At 44.0% G+C, this 20214-nt stretch overlaps 1 protein-coding gene across 1 annotated transcript in view; it reads right to left on the minus strand.

Moving 5' to 3' along the window:
- Window positions 1–20214, minus strand: part of TNFRSF21 (TNF receptor superfamily member 21) — a 180374-nt gene that overhangs the window by 83013 nt on the left and 77147 nt on the right. Inside the window, exons 2-3 of the mRNA XM_040348476.1 lie at window positions 14963–15575; window positions 8578–9012 (exon numbers count right to left, since the gene is read on the minus strand). Coding sequence (XP_040204410.1) covers window positions 8578–9012; window positions 14963–15575 — 1048 coding nt within the window. The remainder of the gene's footprint in view (window positions 1–8577; window positions 9013–14962; window positions 15576–20214) is intronic.

The following is a 20214-nucleotide window of genomic DNA, read 5'->3' on the forward strand; positions in this document are numbered from 1 at the left end:
CTGAGGAAAAAAAATGTTTATATATGTTTTTGGGGGATATTTATTATAGCAAAAAGTAAAAAATAATGCATTTTATTCAAAATTGTCGTTCTATTTTTGTTTATAGCGCAAAAAATAAAAAACCGCAAAGGTGATCAAATACCACCAAAAGAAAGCTCTATTTGTGGGGAAAAAAGGACGCCAATTTTGTTTGGGAGCCACGTCGCACGACCGCGCAATTCTCTGTTAAAGCGACGCAGTGCCGAATTGTAAAAACCCCTTGGGTCATGTAGCAGCATATTGGTCCGGTCCTTAAGTGGTTAAGCTTTGGCAATAAATCTTGGAAGCCGATTGGTTTCTATGCAGAGCTGCATCAGATTTTGCATGCTCTAGTTTTAGTAAATACCCCCCTAGATTGTAAGCTCTAACGAGCAGGGCCCTCCGTTTCCTCTTGTACCAAATTGCAATGTAACTAATGTCTGCCTTTATTTTGTTAAGTGGCGTGCAAACTGTTGGCTCTATAAAAAACCTGAATAATAATAATAATAATAAAGTTCTACATAAGAGTGGGACCATATAACGGGAAGAAAAACAGAAAACGTACCCGTACATTGTTACGTGCACTAGATTCTGTGGGCGCATATGTGCCGCTGGAGGTGTGAACCCGATTTCCACCGGCCACCTGTGATCACTCCACAGAGGCGAAACGAGGATCTACCGACGTAAACAAGGCAGATCCCCATTCTGACAGGGAAGTACACAGAGATCTTCTGTTCCTATAAATCTGTGTTCTTCCTGTCAGTCCCCCACACAGTAAAGGCCCGTACACACACGATCAGATATTCTGACAATTGTCTGATGGACGTGTTTTGTCGGATAATCCGACCGTCTGTATGCGCCATCAGACAATTGTTGTCGGAATTTCCAACAAATGTTGGATAGCCATGCTCTCAAACTGTCCGACAACAAATGTGTTGTGTACGCATGATCGGATAATCCAACGCAAGTCCGTCAGATTAAAATCCAAAGTGCAAACACGCATGCCCCGAATCAATGCTAACCATAGGACAACATTAGCAGAAGTTGCCCAAAGGGTGGCACTAAAGAGCAGAAAAAACACTTAGTTTCGTGTATGTTGTCTGAAAAAGTTCTGTTGTCTGTATGCTGATCAAGTTCAAGGCCAACGCCCTTCGCACAAAAATGCACGGTTTTGTTCTAAGGAAGTCCAATCGTGTGTACGAGGCTTTAGGAAACACACTAAACCATTCGATTGCCCCTGATGTTAACCCCTTCCCTGCCAGTGTCATTTATATAATCAGTGCATTTTTTTAGCACCGATCACTGTATTGGTGCCACTGGCCCTCAAAAGTATCACTTGGGGTCAGATTGGTCTGTCGCAACGTCGCAGTTCTGCTAAAAACCGCTGAGCGCTGCCAGTACCAGCAAAAACAAAACACAAAAAAGTCCATAAATCTATCCCATAGATTGTAGACGTTATAACTTTTGTGCAAACCAATATACACTTATAGGGATTTTTTTATCAAAAATATGTAGAATACACATTGGCCTAAATTGATTAACCACGTAAGGACCGCCGCACGCCGATATATCTCGGCAGAATGGCACGGCTGGGCACAAGGGCGTATATATATACGTCCCCCTTTAAGAGCCCAGGTGTGAGTCGCACGCTCATGACCCGGTCCGAAGCTCCGTGACCGCGCCTGCAGGACCCGACCGGTGTCCCACAATCGGTCATAGGAGCTGAAGAACGGGGAGAGGTGAGTGTAAACACACCATCCCCGTTCTTCACTGTGGCAATGTCAGTGATCGTCTGTTCCCCGATATAGGGAACGTGACAATCACTGACGTCACATGTCCAGCCCCACCCCCCTACAGTTAGAAACACACGTGAAATCACACTTAACCCCTACAGCGCCCCCTAGTGGTCAACTCATTCACTGCATTGACGTTTTCACAGTAACCAGTGCATTTTTATAGCACTTTTCACTGTGAAAATGACAATTGTCCCAAAAATGTGTCAAAATTGTCCGATGTGTCCGCCATAATGTCGCAGTCACGAAAAAAAAAAAACGCTGATCGCCGCCATTAGTAGTAAAAAAAAAAATGATTAATAAAAATGCCATAAAAACTATCCCCTATTTTGTAGACGCTATAAATTTTGCGCAAACCAATCGATAAACGCTTATTGTGATTTTTTTTTACCAAAAATATGTAGCAGAATACGTATCGGCCTAAACTGAGGAAAAAAAAAAGTTTTTTTTTTAATATATTTTTGGGGGATATTTGTTATAGCAAAAAGAAAAAAATATTGCATTTTTTTCAAAATTGTCGCTCTATTTTTGTTTATAGCTAAACGGCATGGCTGTCGGCCAGACACACTGTGACAAGGCCATAAAGAGCGGTCATATGTGTGCCCTAGAACTGAAGTTCCCCGGCCGCCCCTGGAGCAAAGGGGCCTGTCGTGGACGTCCCAAAGCTGAGCTGAGGGCCGGCACGCGCTCGAAGGCCGAACCTGGGGGGACTACAAGGGCCGAGGACCCAGCCTGTCACCCAGTCGGCTGTTGATAGAAGAATCGCAGGATTAAAAAATGCAGGAACAAAATAATAAAAAGCGAGAAAAATCGCAAGAAAATTGCAAGAAAAACTCCAGAGTCCAGGACTCCAGAGAGAGCCTGACTCTCCTGACGGTTAGGCAGAAACAAACTGAAGCTGCTAGAGCAGAGTGGGGGTTATGCCTGGGGGAGCCACACCCCCTGGGAGGAGCGGCATGAAGGAAAGTTTTTAACACCTTAAGTGCTGTAGAATTCTGCCTAAATCTCCTGGTAGGAAGAAGCATAACCCTAAGGTCAATGAAGGCTGTGTCCGTCTATGAACGAAAGAGAAATAAAAATTGCAGAGGTGATCAAATACCACCAAAAGAAAGCTCTATTTGTGGGAAAAAAGGACGACAATTTTGTTTGGGATCCACACCGCACGACCGTGCAAATGGTAGTTAAAGCGACGCAGTGCCGAATCGCAAAAAGGGGCAAGGTCCTTAACCTGCATAATGGTCCGGGTCTTAAGTGGTTTAGAAATTATTTTTTGGGGATAAGTAAAAAAAAAAATTTTTATTCAAAATTGTCCGTCTTTTTTTGTTTATAAACGCAAAAAAAAAAAACCGCAAGGGTGATCAAATACCACCAAAAGAAAGCTCGATTTGTGGGGTACAGCGGTGTATGCCCGCGCAATTGTAAAAGTAACACAGTCCTGTATCGCAAAAATGGCCTGATCATTAAGGGGGGTAAAACTTTCCGGGCCTGAAGTGATTCAGTTTCAAATCGTAGGTATTTCTAGCCCTACGTTTTGTTTTATTTTCCCAGCACAATTGTTACCATAAATTCACATGCAATGACTAATCGGAAATCTACTTTAAAAATAAAAAGTGTCATAAAAAAATAAAAATAAATCTCTTTAACCTTAGTTCTAAAAAAAAGGTATAACATGATATATACATTACTGTACGAGAGTTTATTGGCAGCTGACAGAATTGCACAAGGGAGGGTGTGGGTTGGAAAGTCACACCATTATCGGCGTTCCACACGGAGGGAAATTTTCCCGTTACATTGTTACTCATACTACTTGGTGATGTCATAATGTCCACAATTCCGGGAATTCCATTAGTATATATTCATTATAAAAGTGCTGTGATCACACCATGCTAATTAATATTACACTACAAATCGTATCAGAGGGGAGCTGACTCAGAGAATGCAGAGAAGACCAAGACGGGATTTACAATAAAAATTACATTTAGTAATTGAAAATAAATCAGGACTGGATAAGCTGATGCAGATTTCAGGAGGTTAAAGCGGTCCTCCACCTGTACTGGCGTAAAACTGATTAAGAAGCTTCTGCTCACATGTAATAGTAGATACCTACAGCTTGCGTCTAACGAGTCCTGAAACCCACAACTTTCTAATATTCAAGTCTATCTAAGGAGTCCACACTTTGTTCTGCCCTCTCCATGTCCCCTTACTGGTCCACAAAATGTGATGGATTTGTTCCAATGAGCAACAGGAGGCACGGGAGGGTGCAGGAGGCGCAAGAGGGTGCAGGAGGCGCGAGAGGCACGGGAGGGTGCAGGAGGCATGAGAGGCACGGGAGGGTGCAGGAGGCATGAGAGGCACAGGAGGGTGCAGGAGGCATGAGAGGCACAGGAGGGTGCAGGAGGCATGAGAGGCACAGGAGGGTGCAGGAGGCATGAGAGGCACAGGAGGGTGCAGGAGGCATGAGAGGCACAGGAGGGTGCAGGAGGCATGAGAGGCACAGGAGGGTGCAGGAGGCATGAGAGGCACAGGAGGGTGCAGGAGGCATGAGAGGCACAGGAGGGTGCAGGACAAGGACAACCATTTAGATAAAGTTGCATTTGCAATAAAAATGCTCTGGGTTTCAAAACAGCAAGAGGACTTTAGAAGAAACTTAACCGTGGCCGCGGGATCCGATCGCCGCTGGAGTCCCGCGATCGGTCCCTGGAGCTGAAGAATGAGGAGAGCTGTGTGTAAACACAGCTTCCCCGTTCTTCACTGTGGCACCGTCATTGATCGTGTGTTCCCTGATATAGGGAAACACGATCAATGATGTCACACGTCCAGCCCCACCCCTCTGCAGTTAGAAACACATATGAGGTCACACTTAACCCCTTCGGCGCCCCCTAGTGGTTAACTCACAAACTGCAATTGTCATTTTCACAGTAAACAGTGCATTTTTAGCTGTGAAAATGAATATTTTTGTTTATAGCGCAAAAAAATAAAAACCGCAGAGATGATCAAATACCACCAAAAGAAAGCTCCATTTGTGGGAAAAAAGGACGCCAATTTTGTTTGGGAGCCACGTTGCACGACCGCGCAATTGTCAGTTAAAGCGACGCAGTGCCGAATCGCAAAAACTGTCCGGGTCCTTTACCTGCATTTTGGTCCGGGTCTTAAGTGGTTAAAAAAAAAAAAAAGAGTGGTGTACAAATTAATGAATATGTAAATAAATGTGCAGGTGCAGTATAGCGCCGACTCGCCGTTCGGCTCCTTTCGCCAATCGTGACACAGCTTACGCGACGGGGGGAGCTCGTTTTTTGTCAAAACGTCAATCACCAGCATGTTAGGAACGCCCACTCCCGCAGGACTCGCAACCCGGAAGCCACGGGTGAATTAGCTGTACGAAGGTATGTACAGCATAAAAAAAAAACTAATAGGCATAATCGTATTGTAATGTGGGGAACCAGTGTAATAAGAGAAAGTCGTTTTTAGGGTGAACCTCCCCTTTAAGTCAACAGCTACAAATACTGTAGCTGCTGTACAATGACACTGTCTAGGGATCCTGCAATGTTGGCACCCTTAGCCGATTCATCAATTGGCTTTGGGTGCAGACAACAACATCTGTAGTAAGGGAAACAGGAAGTGAAGACTTGGCTAAGCAGCCTGTTTCCTACTGCGCATGTGCCAGTTGAGCTGCGCTTTCAGAATGATCCCGCTGTCTTCTGGGACCTCCGAGGAGATGCCAGAAATGGCTGTGCGGCGATCTTACCCTGAAGTGGAAGAGGGTACCTATCAAAACTAAGTACCCGTTCCCCCTCAAAAAGTGCCAAATGTGGGTGAAGCTCCGCTTTCAATACTTAACTAAAGGGTTCAGGGTACCTCCAGCTACCTGAACCTAACATTTGAATATAGATCCACTTTTATTTTATTTTTAAACATTAAACACAACACACTTTAGTTACAGTTTGTGAATAGAAATGTATGGAGACAGCCACATTTGCCAATCAAATGCACAAGAGTTTGTTTACTAAAGGCAAATAGACTATACACTTTAAGTGCAGTTGCACTCTGCAAAGGCATTTGCCCCAGAGCTTAGTAAATCAGGTAAAGCTTCACTATGCAAATAATACTCAATCACATGCGAGGAAAATAAAAAACAGCATTCTTTGCACACGATTGGAGGATTGAAGTCAGAAAGAAGTCAGCAGAGCTTCTCCCCATTTACCAAGTTCTGGAGCAAATGTCCTTGCAGAGTGCAACTGTACATTGCAAAGTGCGTTTTTTTTTTTAAAATAACAAACATGTCATACTTACCTCCACTGTGTAGCTCGTTTTGCACAGAGTGGTCCCGAACCTGGTCTTCTGGGGTCCCTCGGCTCCTCCCCACAAGAACTATCCACCTCCATGCAAGCTCTCTCGCATGGTGGTTAGTTCTTGCGGGCGCGCTCCCGTGATACAGCCGGCGGCTATAGCCGCTCACTGTATCACTTGGCCATGCCCCCGGCGCGCGTCATTGAATGTGATTGACAGCAGCGCGAGCCAATGGCTGCGCTGCTTTCAATCAACCAATGAATGAGCCGAGAAGCCAGCACGTTCACAGTGTGGATTTTCGAGGGGTCAGGCAAGTAAACGGGGGAGAGCTAATCCTTGGATGTTTTTTCACCCTTTTGGGTGAAGTTCCGCTTTAAGGTCGCCGCATGCCTGGAAGGGAGCCGAAAACAGTGGATTTAATTCAAGGGCCCGAAGGATTGCTGTTCAGAGGGCATCTCACGAGGTATTATGGCGCCTCCTCACTGCCTGTTTAAATCTCTAAAAGCCCACAACAAAAACAGCCGTGTGCATTGCACATGGTTGCAGGGCAGTTGGGTTGCAGCCCATTTCATGTCAGGCCACAAAGCAACACTGCCACGCAGTTAAGCAAAACGCCACGGCTGCTGCAAGTGTACAACCCCAGCCTAAAGCCTCGTACACACGACCGGTTTTCCCAGCAGAAAAACTGCCAGGAGAGCATTTGGCCGGGAATCCCGGCCGTGTGCATACTCCCTGCTATCACTACCATTAATCTCGAATCTATTTAAATCATATTATCTACATGTATTAGTCTGACGTGCGCGGTTGGCTTTGCATCAATTTGCGGAGCCACCCCATCACATCATGCCAACATCAAACTTTATTACAGAAAATATATAATTTATCCCAATTATTAAATGCACAGACGCGCCTCATCTAAAGTCCCACAATTTTTTTATTACTTTTGATACATATATATTTAGGGATGGAGGCGTGCACGTGATGGCTGTGGCCGGTCACAATCATTTTTAGACTGGCCCCTATGCTCCGTAGCAGTTTTCCCATCAGGAAAACAGCCGAGAATCCCAACAGAAAAACAGAGAACCCTGCTCTCTATTTTCCCGTCGGGATTCCCTGCAGAGTGCTTCCTCCCGAGAAAACCGGTCATCTGTATGCGAACCTGTCCCAGGTAAACCCGCGCATGCTTGATAAGAGTTTGACGCATGTGCGGTAGCATACAAGTTTAGTGTGGGGTGTAGCAAGATGGTGGCATTGAATGCGACGAGCAGCCCACCGTAGTCGATGACGTCGCCGCTTTCTTGCCATTCAAAAGAAAGGCGGTTCTTTTGAATGGCTGTATGTATGCATGGCTTTGCAAGACAAGCTTGCCAGGAATCCCGTTGTTTTTTTCCCTGACGGGATTCCCGCCCTGTGTACAGGGCTTAAAACATGGCTCAAGCCACTGTTTTTAACTGCCCCTACCTATTGTAAGGGTAAACTTAGCTTAAAGCGGGGTTCACCCTATAAAAAAAAAAAAAAAAAAAAAATGTTTTCTTCTAGCATAAAATTAGACATAGTAGCGCGAGCTACAGTATGCCTGTCATGTATTAAAACAACATTTGAATGTGCTTTAGCAGTACATGGAGCAGTGATGATGTACAAAGTGCTGTAGTCCTTAACAACCTTTATTCACACTTAAAGCGGTGGTTCACCCTCCAAAGCAACATTTTAGCATAAAATTAGGCATAGTAGCGCGAGCTACAATATGCCTGTCTTGATTTTTTTAGCCCGGTACTCACAGTGCAATCGTACATTGAAGATACCGACTCCCCGCGGGGAATGGGCGTTCCTATCCAGACGGAGGATGATTGACGGCCGGCTCTGGCACGTCACGCTTCTCCGGAAATAGCCGAAATAGGCTTGGCTCTTCACGGCGCCTGCGCATAGTCTGTGCGCAGGCGCCGTATAGCGCTGTGAAGAGCCGAGACCTACTCCGGCTGTCTTCAGGGAGCGTGACATACCAGAGCCGGCCGTCAATCATCCTCCGTCTGGATAGGAACGCCCATTCCCCGCGGGGAGTCGGTATCTTCAATGTACGATTGCACTGTGAGTACCGGGCTAAAAAAATCAAGACAGGCATACTGTAGCTCGCGCTACTATGCCTAATTTTATGCTAAAATGTTGCTTTGGAGGGTGAACCACCGCTTTAAGTGTGAATAAAGGTTGTTAAGGACTACAGCACTTTGTACATCATCACTGCTCCATGTACGGCTAAAGCACATTCCAATGTTTTAATACATGACTGCATTTAATGGTGTTCCCTTTAAATATATAGTATGTCTGGAGCTCATCTGAAGTTTCCATATACAATGTAACATATGGCTAGCAACTCTGTTACCCAAGACAACCAGCTTTCCTAAAAATGTCGTTTAGAAAAGCAGCAGTTAGACGGCTTATTTCTTGCACTGTTATCATGCACAATTTATTGGTTTCCACTTACCGTGCCCATTGCAGTAGTAAATCCATTTCTCTCTGTTCTGGGTCAGTGCTGTGGTCTTCTTGAAGCCAGCTTTCTCCACAATAGAACTCGGATCTTGCTTTGGTCCTTTTTTGAGGGTGCGTGAGCTTTTCCTGACGCTACAAACCACAATGATCACAAGTACAAGCAGCAAAAAGAGTACAATCATCCAAGGCAAGTGCTCATTGATGTCAAAATGGTGTGGGACTTGCCGGGGAGGCCCCCGCTTGGTGGTCTTGAAGACCGTGTTCTTGAGTCCATCCCCTCCGTTTCTCACCACTCCTGGTGGCTGGGACCCTTCTGTCATCTGTGGAGGCTTCCTATGAGGTCTTTGATGGTCTCCTGCTTCTGGGTCTACCGTCATGTTCAAGTATCTAGTTTCATTCTTTTCAGTTTCGTTGTAAACATCTGTAGGCTCTGAAACACGAGCAGAGATGATGGATTAGTTAGAAGTAAGGGGAAAACTTGAGAGCATAAAAAAAAAAAAAAAAAAAGTTGTAGACTGTGGGTCTAATGAACAACTAAACTCCAACCTCAGACTTCCTTGTATAAACTCAGGAGTGAGCCAAACACTCTTATTTTAGCACAAGTAAGCTTTCATATAGGCAGGTCGAGCTGCTCGATGATCTCACTTATTTATCTTGGCAAGTAACGCAGCCTTGGACCGGCCGGGAAAACCGCACACCTGCCGTAAGGCAAATTTGAGAGATCAGAAGCACATGTCAGGTAAAGTATATGAAAAGGCTTCTCTGTGAGAACATTAAGAAAAACATTTCTTTAAAGAGATAATCTTTCCAGCACTTACAATGGTTACCATCTGCCTGCAAAATCCTGAAATCTAACCCCAAGGCCCCGTACACACGAGGAGACATGTCCGCTGAAACTGGTCCGCAGACCAGTTTCCGGACATGTCCGACCGTGTGTACGGCCTAGCGGACAGGTTTCCAGCGAACAAAAGTTTCTAAGCATGCTTAGAAACTTATCCGCTGGAAACATGTCCGTCGGAAATGTCCGATGGTTAGTACACCTAATCGGACATGTCCGCTGGTTGGGACGTGTAACCAGCGTCCCGAAATCCCGCGCATGTGTCAAATTGATTTGACACATGCGTGGAAGCATTGCACTTCTGTGTTTGAGAACGTCGGTGTCTTCTACGTCACCGCGTTCTCTGTCCGCGGGGATTTTGGTCTGATGGTGTGTACACACATCAGACCAAAAGCTCCCAGCAGACATGTCCGATGAAAACGGTCCGCGGACCGTTTTCATCAGACATGTCTCCTCGTGTGTACGGGGCCTTACACTTCGAGGATCACTATACAGTAGTGAAAAATTTTGTATGCTGGCAACTGCATGGGGTTACTTCTAAAAAGTAGTATTTACTTTTTTATGAATTTTTACTTGACATGCTTTACCAGTAAAAATGGCAGTTCCAGGGTTGGTACAAACTATAAAACTAACAGGCAGGTCCTTTGGCCCCCAAGGTGAAGAAGCCAAGATGCTTTAACCGCTTGCCGACTGCCTAACGTACATTTACGTCGGAAGAATGGCACGGGCAGGCAAAGCAACGTACAGGTACATTGCTTTGAATCTGCCACCTAGCAGGCATGCGCCACGGGCTTCGTGACCGTGCCCGGACTCGATGTCCGCCGATGTCCCGGATAGGCAGAACGGGGGATGCCTTTGTAAACAAGGCATTTGTCAATTTTGCCTAGTGACAGGACACTGATCTACTGCTCCCTGTAATTGGGAGCAGTGATCAATTGTCATGTCACTGGTAGCCCAGTCCCCTCAAAGTTAGAATTACTCCCTAGGACACACTTAACCCCTTCCTCGCCCCCTACTGGTTAACCCCTTCACTGCCAGTGTCATTTACACAGTAATCAGTGCATTTTTATAGCACTGTTCGCTGTATAAATGACAATAGTCCCAAAATAGCATCAAAAGTGTCCGATGTGTCCACCACAATATCGCAGTCACAATAAAAGTCGCTGATCGCTGCCATTACTAGTAAAAAATAAATCCTATTTTGTGGACGCCCTAACTTTTACCAAAAATATGTAGAATAAGAATACATATCGGCCTAAACTGATGAAAAAAAAATTGTTTTTATATATTTTTGGGGATATTTATTATAGCAAAAGTTTTTGTTTATAGCGCAAAAAACAAAAACCTCCAAAAGAAAGCTCTATTTGTGGGGAAAAAGGGACGTCAATTTTGTTTGGGAGCCACGGTGCACGACCGCGCAATTGTCAGTTAAAGCAACGCAGTGCCGAATCACAAAAAATTGCCCGGCCATAGGGCAGCCAAATCCTCAGGGGCTGAAGTGGTTAATTTGTTTACCATTTATTTAAAGCGAGCCTTCAACCTAAATACACATGTACTTTCTCCTGCCTTCTCCTCCCTTTCTCACATTCGGAGAAATGCGAAATTTATGCTCTCCACCAACCCTCCCGCCGTGGATTCCAAACTTTGCTCTAAATGGGAAACAAGGGGAAATGTACATAAACTGTACAAGTAGATTTTCATTTTGCTCCGACTTATAAATTAAATGAACTCCGTAGCCTACTCTAGATCAGTAGTCCCCAAACTGTGGCCCTTTGCTTGCCTTTATCCAGCCCTTGGGGCACCATTCTTTCCACCGACACCAACCGTGTGGATACGGTTCCTGAAACTGACACCAATAATGGAACACTATTCCTTCTTTAGACGATAGGAGACCATTTCTCACACTAAATCTATTAACAGGCCACCATTTCTCCCAATGATAAACCTTATTTCTTCTCCTACAGGTACAATTTAATTTTTACCCTTATTGACCACCCAGCCTGAAAAAGTGTCTACTCCCATGGACCACCAAGCTGTGATATTATATACGTATACTGGCCATAGTCTGGCCCCCCCTAAGGTCTGAAGGCCCATCAACTGGGACTTTGTTTAGAATGTTTGGAGACCCTTCCTCTAGATCAGTGGTTCTCAACCTTTCTAGTGCCATGACCACTTAATAAAATTTCCCAAGTTGTGGGGACCCCTAACCGTAAAATTATTTTCCTATCACGGGTTGTCGGCACAAGTAATTTGTGACCCTAACCTCGGGACATTTAGCGCTCCCTGAGTTCCTTCCACTCGTACAATATTAAAACCCCTTATAGTACATTTTAGGATGTACCACTCTTTCTCTTTGTTCTCCTTTCTTTCCCTTTTAATTCTCTCTATCCTCATTTCTTGTTTGTTTTCACCATCCCTCTCTAGCCATCTTTTTTGTTCTCTTATTCTTTCTCTCCCTTTTTTTTGTTCCTCCCCCTTTTCCTCTCCCTTCCATGTATTCTCTATTTTTATTCCTTCTCTTACTCCCTGGTGGGCAGTATGGGATCAGTGGCAGTGCTGGTGGGGAGTTCTGATCAGCCAACTTAGATGCTCTTGATCAAGGTCATCTGCTGATCTGAAAACTGTAGTGGGGACTTTTAAAGGCAACTCTAATCACAGGTAGTGTTACTCACTGTGTCTCCGACTTTGTGGTTTCTCATAGCAGTGACACCTATGCTGAAATCAGCAAATAGGGTCTCCTCCAGCCCCTCCCACTTCACATTCCTCACCAGTCAGCTGACCTCTAGTCCCTGCCCCCCAGCTATGCCATGAAACTGAATGGGCGGCTGTGAAGAGGCTGAGTGGGCGGCCGCGTTCTTCAGGAACAGCCCAGGTTTTGGTGACCCCTGGCAAATCCTCATTTGACCCCCAATGGAGTCCCGACCCCCAGGTTGAGAAACACTGCTCTAGATGAAAATCACAATATCAAGGACTTTGTACACCCCCCCCCCCTTTTTAAATTCAACAAAACGTCATCTTTAAATGTTAAGAACAATTCTTTATTATATAATTGCAAGTGTCTCTAAATATGAATTACAGCAAAGAACGGATATAGTTACTGAGATTACAGTTATTTATCTTCTCTCATAGCATATCTGGATAATGGCCATTCATTAGATTTCATCAGAAACTGTTGCACCATCATGTATATTAACCCTCATCAGATACAGTTTCCCGTTTGCCATGCTCAAGGGTTTCAATAACAGTCTACCAACGGACATTACTAACCAGTTATTAGTGTGGCTTTTCATCTGCGCTATCGTATAACGGAGATATTACAGTAATTGCAAGTTCTGCAAACACTGGCCAGTGGCATGACGTCAGCTATGTGTTCAAATAGTACATTCCTGCAATGTTCATATACTGAATTCTGAAAGGCGGAGAGAAGGTAGGAAAAAAAAAAGCCCATGGTCCAGGGGAGGGAGATTGGAAGGTCTTAAAAAAGGACCACATCAGCTAATTACACAGACATATATATATATATATATATATATATATATATATATATATAATCTATATCTCTATATATATATATATATATAATCTATATCTCTCTAATATATATATATATATATATATATATATAATTACATTAAATGTTGTTCCCATTATTATATATATATATATATATATATATATATATATATATATATATATATATATATATATATATATATATATATATAAATAAAAATAATCGATCTATCTATCTATATCTGACAATAATGGGAAAAAAATGTAATGTAATAATATATAAATAAAAACATTGGGCCAGATTCTGGTAGATTCTGCGGCGGCATAGCATAAGCCATTTACACTACGCCGCCGCAACTTACTGGAGCAAGTGCCGTATTCCTCAAGCACTTGCTCCGTAATTTGCGGCGGCGTAGTGTAAATGGCCCGGCGTATCCCCTCGTAATTCAAAGGGGACGGCTTGTATTTAAATTAAGCGTGCCCCCGTGTCGATTCAACTGCGCATGCGCCGGGCTGAAAAATAGCCCAGTGCGCATGCTCCAGCTCACGACGGAAAACGTCAATGACGCCGACGTGTGCGTCATTGACGTAAAGTCGTATTCAAGAACGACTTAGGAAAACGACGTACCCGGCGGGAAATGACGACGCGGACCCGACGCCATACTTAACATGGCATACAACGGACTGGCGTAAAGGTTACCCCTCATATAGCAGGGGTAACCTTACGCCTACGACGTAAGCGACGACTACGCGACGCAAATTAGTTCGGGAATCGGCGTATCAGGCTCATTTGCATAGTCAAATGAGACCTGAATGTAAACGCCACCTAGCGGCCAGCGGCGAATTACATTTAAGACCCGACAGTGTAAGTCACTTACACCTGTCGGATCTTGGCCGTATCTATGCGAAAATGATTCTAGGAATCACTCGCATAGATACCAGGGTCAAAAAACAGAGATACAATGGGGTTTCCTGAGATACACTGTCGTAACTCTTCTGAGAATCTGGCCCAGAGTCTCTACTGTATTTGCATCTCTGTGAATGCTGTCAAACAATTGTATGTATATATACACACACACACACACACACACTATTTTAATAATATAATATTCGGCTACCAGAAGTAAAAAGGAAAGACATGTGTAAGTTGCATGTGTTGTAGCTTACAGGCCCCGTACACACGAGAGGATCCATCCGCTGAAAAATCTCAGCGGATCGGTTTCAGCGGATAGATCCCCTGGTGTGTACGTTCCAGCGGATATTTATCCGCGGATATTTCCGATTTCCAGCAGATAAAAATTTGTAGACATGCTAACAAATCTATCTGCTGGAATCGGCTCCAGCGGATCGATCCGGTGGTCTGTACAGACTCACCGGATCGATCCGTCCGAACCCATCCCTCGCATGCGTCGTAATGATTCGACGCATGCGTGGATATCCTTATATGACAGCGTCGCGCACGTCGCCGCGTGATCATCGCGGCGACGGCGCGACGGGAATTCGGCGCGGATTTCAATCCGATGGTGTGTACACTCCATCGGATTAAAATCCGCAGAGGATTTATCCGCGGATACGGTCCGGCGGACCGTCCCTGCGGATCAATCCTATCGTGTGTACCAGGCCTTAGTGACAGCTGATTTGCCCAGAGCTGTCACATAGTCCTTCGTACCTGAATGAACCAGGTGTTTCCTTTTACTCCTGGCACGGAACAAAGCATCAGGAAAATGAAGAAAATGCAAGTACATGCTGGAGCCGATGGGAGGGGGTTATAGAATGGAAGAGAATCACATAGAAGGCTCTGCATATGGGAGGGGAGGGCAGTGCAAACCTTGCCATACAGTACAACACATTAGGTACATGCATATTTTTTTGTGTGTTGGGGAGGAGTACATTTTTAAAGCTGCTGGTTACAGGGGAAGATTTTTTTACTTGAACAAGCACAAAAACACTTGGGAGGTAGATCAAATGCAAACGGTTTCAACCAAAAGATAGAATATTACTATAAAAATAGTAAAGCAAGATGTCTCACCAAATTCAGTGGACGAAAGGTAGAGGTCTGGAGCAGAAGAAGAAAGAGGTCCGCATACATTGTCTTGTTCTTTTGTACCAGGTTTGATGGTCACCAGGCCAAGCTCAGAGCAGTTGGTATGGGTCTTGCATCTCATCATACTAGAAGGCACATCAGAATAGGTACCATAGGAGCACATCCTGCATTTGACGTTTTCAGTTTCACTTCCTCTCTTCTTAACACCCCATCCTACTGGGCACACAGTGTGGTTGGCACAAGAGCCATTCATGAGGTATGTGCCAGGTGGGCATGAACACTCGCCATCAGTCAAGGCAGAACACACCGTTTTTGTGACCATAGGCGGCTCACATGGTGGACTGCAAGGGTGACACCGTTCATTCCCATTTTCATGTTTGGTGAAGGTGCTATTGGGGCACGGGCTACACTCCCGGAGGTCAGACTCAGTACAGTGCTTGGACATATAGGTGCCTGCTGGGCATTTGTCACAGGATAAGATTTTTGTAGGCCCAAGATTGGTGTTGTTATATTTCCCAGACAGCTGAAATATTGCCGTCTTCTTCTTAGACAACTGCACCGACTCAGCTTTCACCAATTCAAGATGACACAGCAGAATCTGAAAGAAGAGAAACATTAGCTTTTAAACTTCCACCATACTGAGAAGTCTGATTAATGAAAGACGATTGCTTGCTATGGATTGCATGGGAGCAGCTTGGTAAAATGTGAAAGGTCTCACGTAAAAGCAGGGGGGGCTACATGTGCAGAGAAACGCAATTAAGACTCCCAAAGCATCATCCACTCTTAAAATTGAACGCCAGGAAAAAACAGATCCTGCAAAGGTTGCACACATTGTGAAATATATACATGGGAAAATATTTACCTGCCAAAGGCTTTGCAAGGGTTTATGCAGATGGACACCAGTTTCTTGTATTTGACGTGCATTTGAAGCACATATCAAAAGGTAGTGGAGTAGGTTTATGGGGGGGGGGGGGGTCCCAACGGGTGTGTCCCAAAAGCTTGCCAGGTGTCCAATCGCCTAAAAAACTTTACCAGCCTATAAAACTCAGGGTCTGTGAATACTCAGCCTGTGTCCTGCACCATACAATTAAGATATTACCATTTGCTTCAATGGCGCCATGTGGATGAAAGTTATGAGGCTACAATTTACCGATTTGCGTCTTTAGATACAGCAGGTCCAGGTGCACAAAGCAGGTCAAATGCAGACATGCTATCCCTGAAAAAGCATTTCGACTCTCTGAAACGCGTTGGTACCCATATGTGATCTCTACACATAAAACGAACAATAAGCATATATACACTGTATTTTGCAATTTTGTTTACACTTTATGTGAAACTTTTAATCTTACTTGTACACCATTTTTCATGGAATCAAAATAAAAAATGTATACATTTTAATATAATAATATAACTTTTTGAGCCTTTAAAGTCCAATTTAATGGGGGGGGATTTTACTCTTGGTAGGAATGGAGACATTTGATGCATTCTGCATTTAAATTCGATCTAAAGGCAAAAACCAGCATTTGCATTTGACAACACGAGTGCCCACAAATCCTATTTTTGTTTAGCTGTCTTGTATTCTAGACATTCCTACCAGACAGCACAGCCACGTCCTTGACCTGCACTGCAGCAGCCAAGTCTGGTTGAGAAAACACCCAGCCTGCTGACTGGACAATGAATGAGCAGCACATATTGATCTACCCTGCTCTTTTCTTCTGACAGCATATTCCAATGAAGTCATTGAAAAGTCAATTTTAGCTTGTTGGCACACTTCAAGATGAGAATACAGTCCAAATGGCAGTATTTAGTATCGAAAGAGAGAGATCGAAAAAGAGAAAGAGAGCGAAAAGAAAGATCGAGAGCGAAAGAGAGCAAGATCGAGAGAGAAAGAGAGCAAGATCGAGAGAGAAAGAGAGCAAGATCGAGAGAGAAAGAGAGCAAGATCGAGAGAGAAAGAGAGCAAGATCGAGAGAGAAAGAGAGCAAGATCGAGAGAGAAAGAGAGCAAGAAAGAGAGAAAGAGAGCAAGAAAGAGAGAAAGAAAGAAAGAAAGAAAGAAAGAAAGAAAGAAAGAAAGAAAGAAAGAAAGAAAGAGCTTTCAGGTGGAAGTAACAGTTAAAGAACAAACCGTGAAATACACAAATATGAGCGCCTAGCTAAAGAAATACATTTAAGTATTCTCTATATACTGGCTCACACTTGCCATAAAACACTAAGGCTCCATTCACACCTAGGCAGACAAATTCGCGGCGTTTTTTGTCGCCGCAAATCGCGGTACAAATAGCGGCGTTTTGTACCGCGATTTGCGGCGACAAAACGCTGGTATTGTCCGCCTAGATGTGCCCCAGAATGACCCCCTCTATGGAGATGGTTCCCATCTCCTAGCCGAAAGCCGCCTGAAAAAAGGCAGGCGTCCAGTGTTCTGCGTGGAGATGTGAACCATCTCCATAGAGGGAAATGTGTTTTCATCCCTCTGGCGGCAGTGGCGTAGCACTACAGGCGTAAAAACGCCAAGGTGTGAATGGGGGCTAAAGGTTTAAGCAAACATGAGACCACCGCCTCCCAACCCAGACAGTTTTAGCACCAATAGGACACTTTCAACCAAAAAAAAAACTAAATACCAAAAGAAAAAACTATGGAAGTCTTGTGCGACTGGTATTGTCCCGTGGATACACTTGCACCCTTCTTTCCTCTGTTCATTTACAATGAGCATTTCCCCCAATCGGAATGATATTTCAGAAGTAATTACTGGTCACTCTGAATTTCTTAAAACTGTGAATGATGAAGACAAAAATATGAAGAAAATAATACAAAAAAAATTACAAAAAGAACACACAAATGCCGCGTACACATGATCGGACATTCAGACAACAAAACCGTGGATTTTTTTGTTGAAGGATGTTGGCTCAAACTTGTCTTGCATACACACGGTCGCACAAATTTTGTCGAAAATTCTGATCGCCAAGAACGCGGTCACGTAAGTCGACATCATAAAAGGGAAGTTCAATACCTAGTGCGCCACCCTTTGGGCTCCTTCTGCTAATCTCGTATTAGTAGAAGTTTGGTGAGAGCCGATTCGCGCTTTTCAGCCTTGTGCTTTTCAGTCCGTTACAGCGTGACGAATGTGATATCTGCATTATGAACGCTGGTTTTACCAGACCGAGCGCTCCCGTCTTGTACTTGAATCAGAGCATGCGTGGAATTTTGTGCGTCGAAATTGGCTACACATGATCAGAATTTACGAGAACGGATTTGGTTGTCGGAAAATTTGATTACCAGCTCTCAAATTTTTGTTGTCCGAAATTCCGACAGCAAATGTCCGATGGAGCCTACACACGGTCGGAATTTCTGGCAACTAGCTCCCATCGAACGTTTGTTGTCGGAAATTCCGATCGTGTGTACGCGGCATGAGGTTGCAAATATATGGATTGTCACTGTTGCTAGAGTGCCTGCTGATGGCATGCGTTAATACCAGTAGCATCAATGTCACTATATGACTAAAAGCTTGCAGACATGCTTGTAAAATAGAGTTAGACCAATCGTGTCTAAACCATAGCCATGAACGTGAAAATGGTGTTTCGTGGCTACAATAGCCTCCATTCTTCTTTGAAAGCTTTACGCAAGATTTTGGGGTATATTTGCAGAAATTTGTGCTCATTCGGACAAAAGAGCATTTGTGAGGTCAGGTATGTTGGAGAAGACTTGACTCACAACTGACATTCCAATTGATTCAGACACTGAGACGTCTATGGCGAGCCTAAAAGGTCTTTGAATGCTGTACTATAAACCGTAGCTTTCACCTGAGACACCTGTACTTATAACAATTTGAAGAGGCGTCCATATCATTTTGGCCATAATGTACAGGTATTTGACAAAATTATGGAAAACGGTCCAGGTGTGAAAGTGACGACATGTTTTGCATTAAAAGCGGTAGCGATGTACCATTCTTTGGCTTCCACTGTGTGATGAGACACCTTGCTTACAGCTGTGAAGCCTCACTTTTGCCATTCACTGTGTGCGCTGCTATTAATATGGAGTCATGTCAGAGCTTACGGAGGAGATTCAACGAGGGCAAAAAATTGTTGGTGCCCGCTTAGCTGGTGACGCTGTGACTGAAGTTGCCAATTCATTTTCGGTGTTGCGAGGTACAGTATCAAACAATATTATGACGGCATATACAGTTTCTGGAATAACGTAGTTTTGATAAGTATAAGCGTGGTCAACTGATAGAAAGAGAAAACACTGCGCAAGATTGCGATTCTGATTTTTGCATAAAGAGTGGCATCAGATTCCAATATCCTCCCATTTAAAAAACTTAGATTTGTCAATTACCAGGAGAATTCAGGCCGTCTTGGATGCCAATGGTGGTCCAACACCATATTTCGGTAGGTAGCGATTTTGTTATTTTACCATACCGGTTTTCATAATTTTGTCCAACCCCTGTAGGTGTGATGCCGCGTACACACGATCGTTTTTCAGGTTTTGAAAAACGAAAGAAATAAAAAAATTCGAACATGCTGCATTTTTTAACGTCGTTTTAAACAATGTCGTTTTTCGGGTTGCAAAAAATGATCGTGTGTGGGCTAAAACTATGTTAAAAACCTGCGCATGCTCAGAAGCAAGTTATGAGACGGGAGCGCTCGTTCTGGTAAAACTACCGTTCATAATAGAGTAAGCACATTCATCACGCTGTAACAGACAAAAAAGCGCGAATCGTCTTTTACTAACAAGGAATCAGCTAAAGCAGCCCAAAGGCGAATGGAACTTCCTCTTTATAGTGCCGTCATACGTGTTGTACGTCACCGCGCTTTGCTAGATAACTTTTTTTAAAAACGATGTGTGGGCAACGTCGTTTTAATGATGAAGTTGGAAAAACTTTGTTTTTTCAACATGCTGAAAAACGACTTTTTTCATGCTGAAAAATTATCGTGTGTACGCGAAATATCTTGATGCATGGTGGTCAGGTGTTCACGAACCTTTAAAAAGGTTTGCTGCAAGTTCTAACATCCTCTCCTGAATGCCTGCACTAGTAGGTCATACAATTAACATACCTTTTGACAGATGACGGCTACACAGAAGGCCGAGTAGGATCGCATGTGGTCTCCAGCGGCCATTTGAGCATCACTGCTATCGACAATGTTCTTTAGCTTATTAAACGAAGGTCACAGTGCTCTGTTACAACGCAATCTGATCTGCCGTAAATAAACTTGCAGGTCATCTATTTTTTTTGGTCAGGCC

The sequence above is a fragment of the Rana temporaria genome, chromosome 4 (genome assembly GCF_905171775.1).
Source record: "Rana temporaria chromosome 4, aRanTem1.1, whole genome shotgun sequence".
NCBI classification, from domain to species: domain Eukaryota; kingdom Metazoa; phylum Chordata; class Amphibia; order Anura; family Ranidae; genus Rana; species Rana temporaria.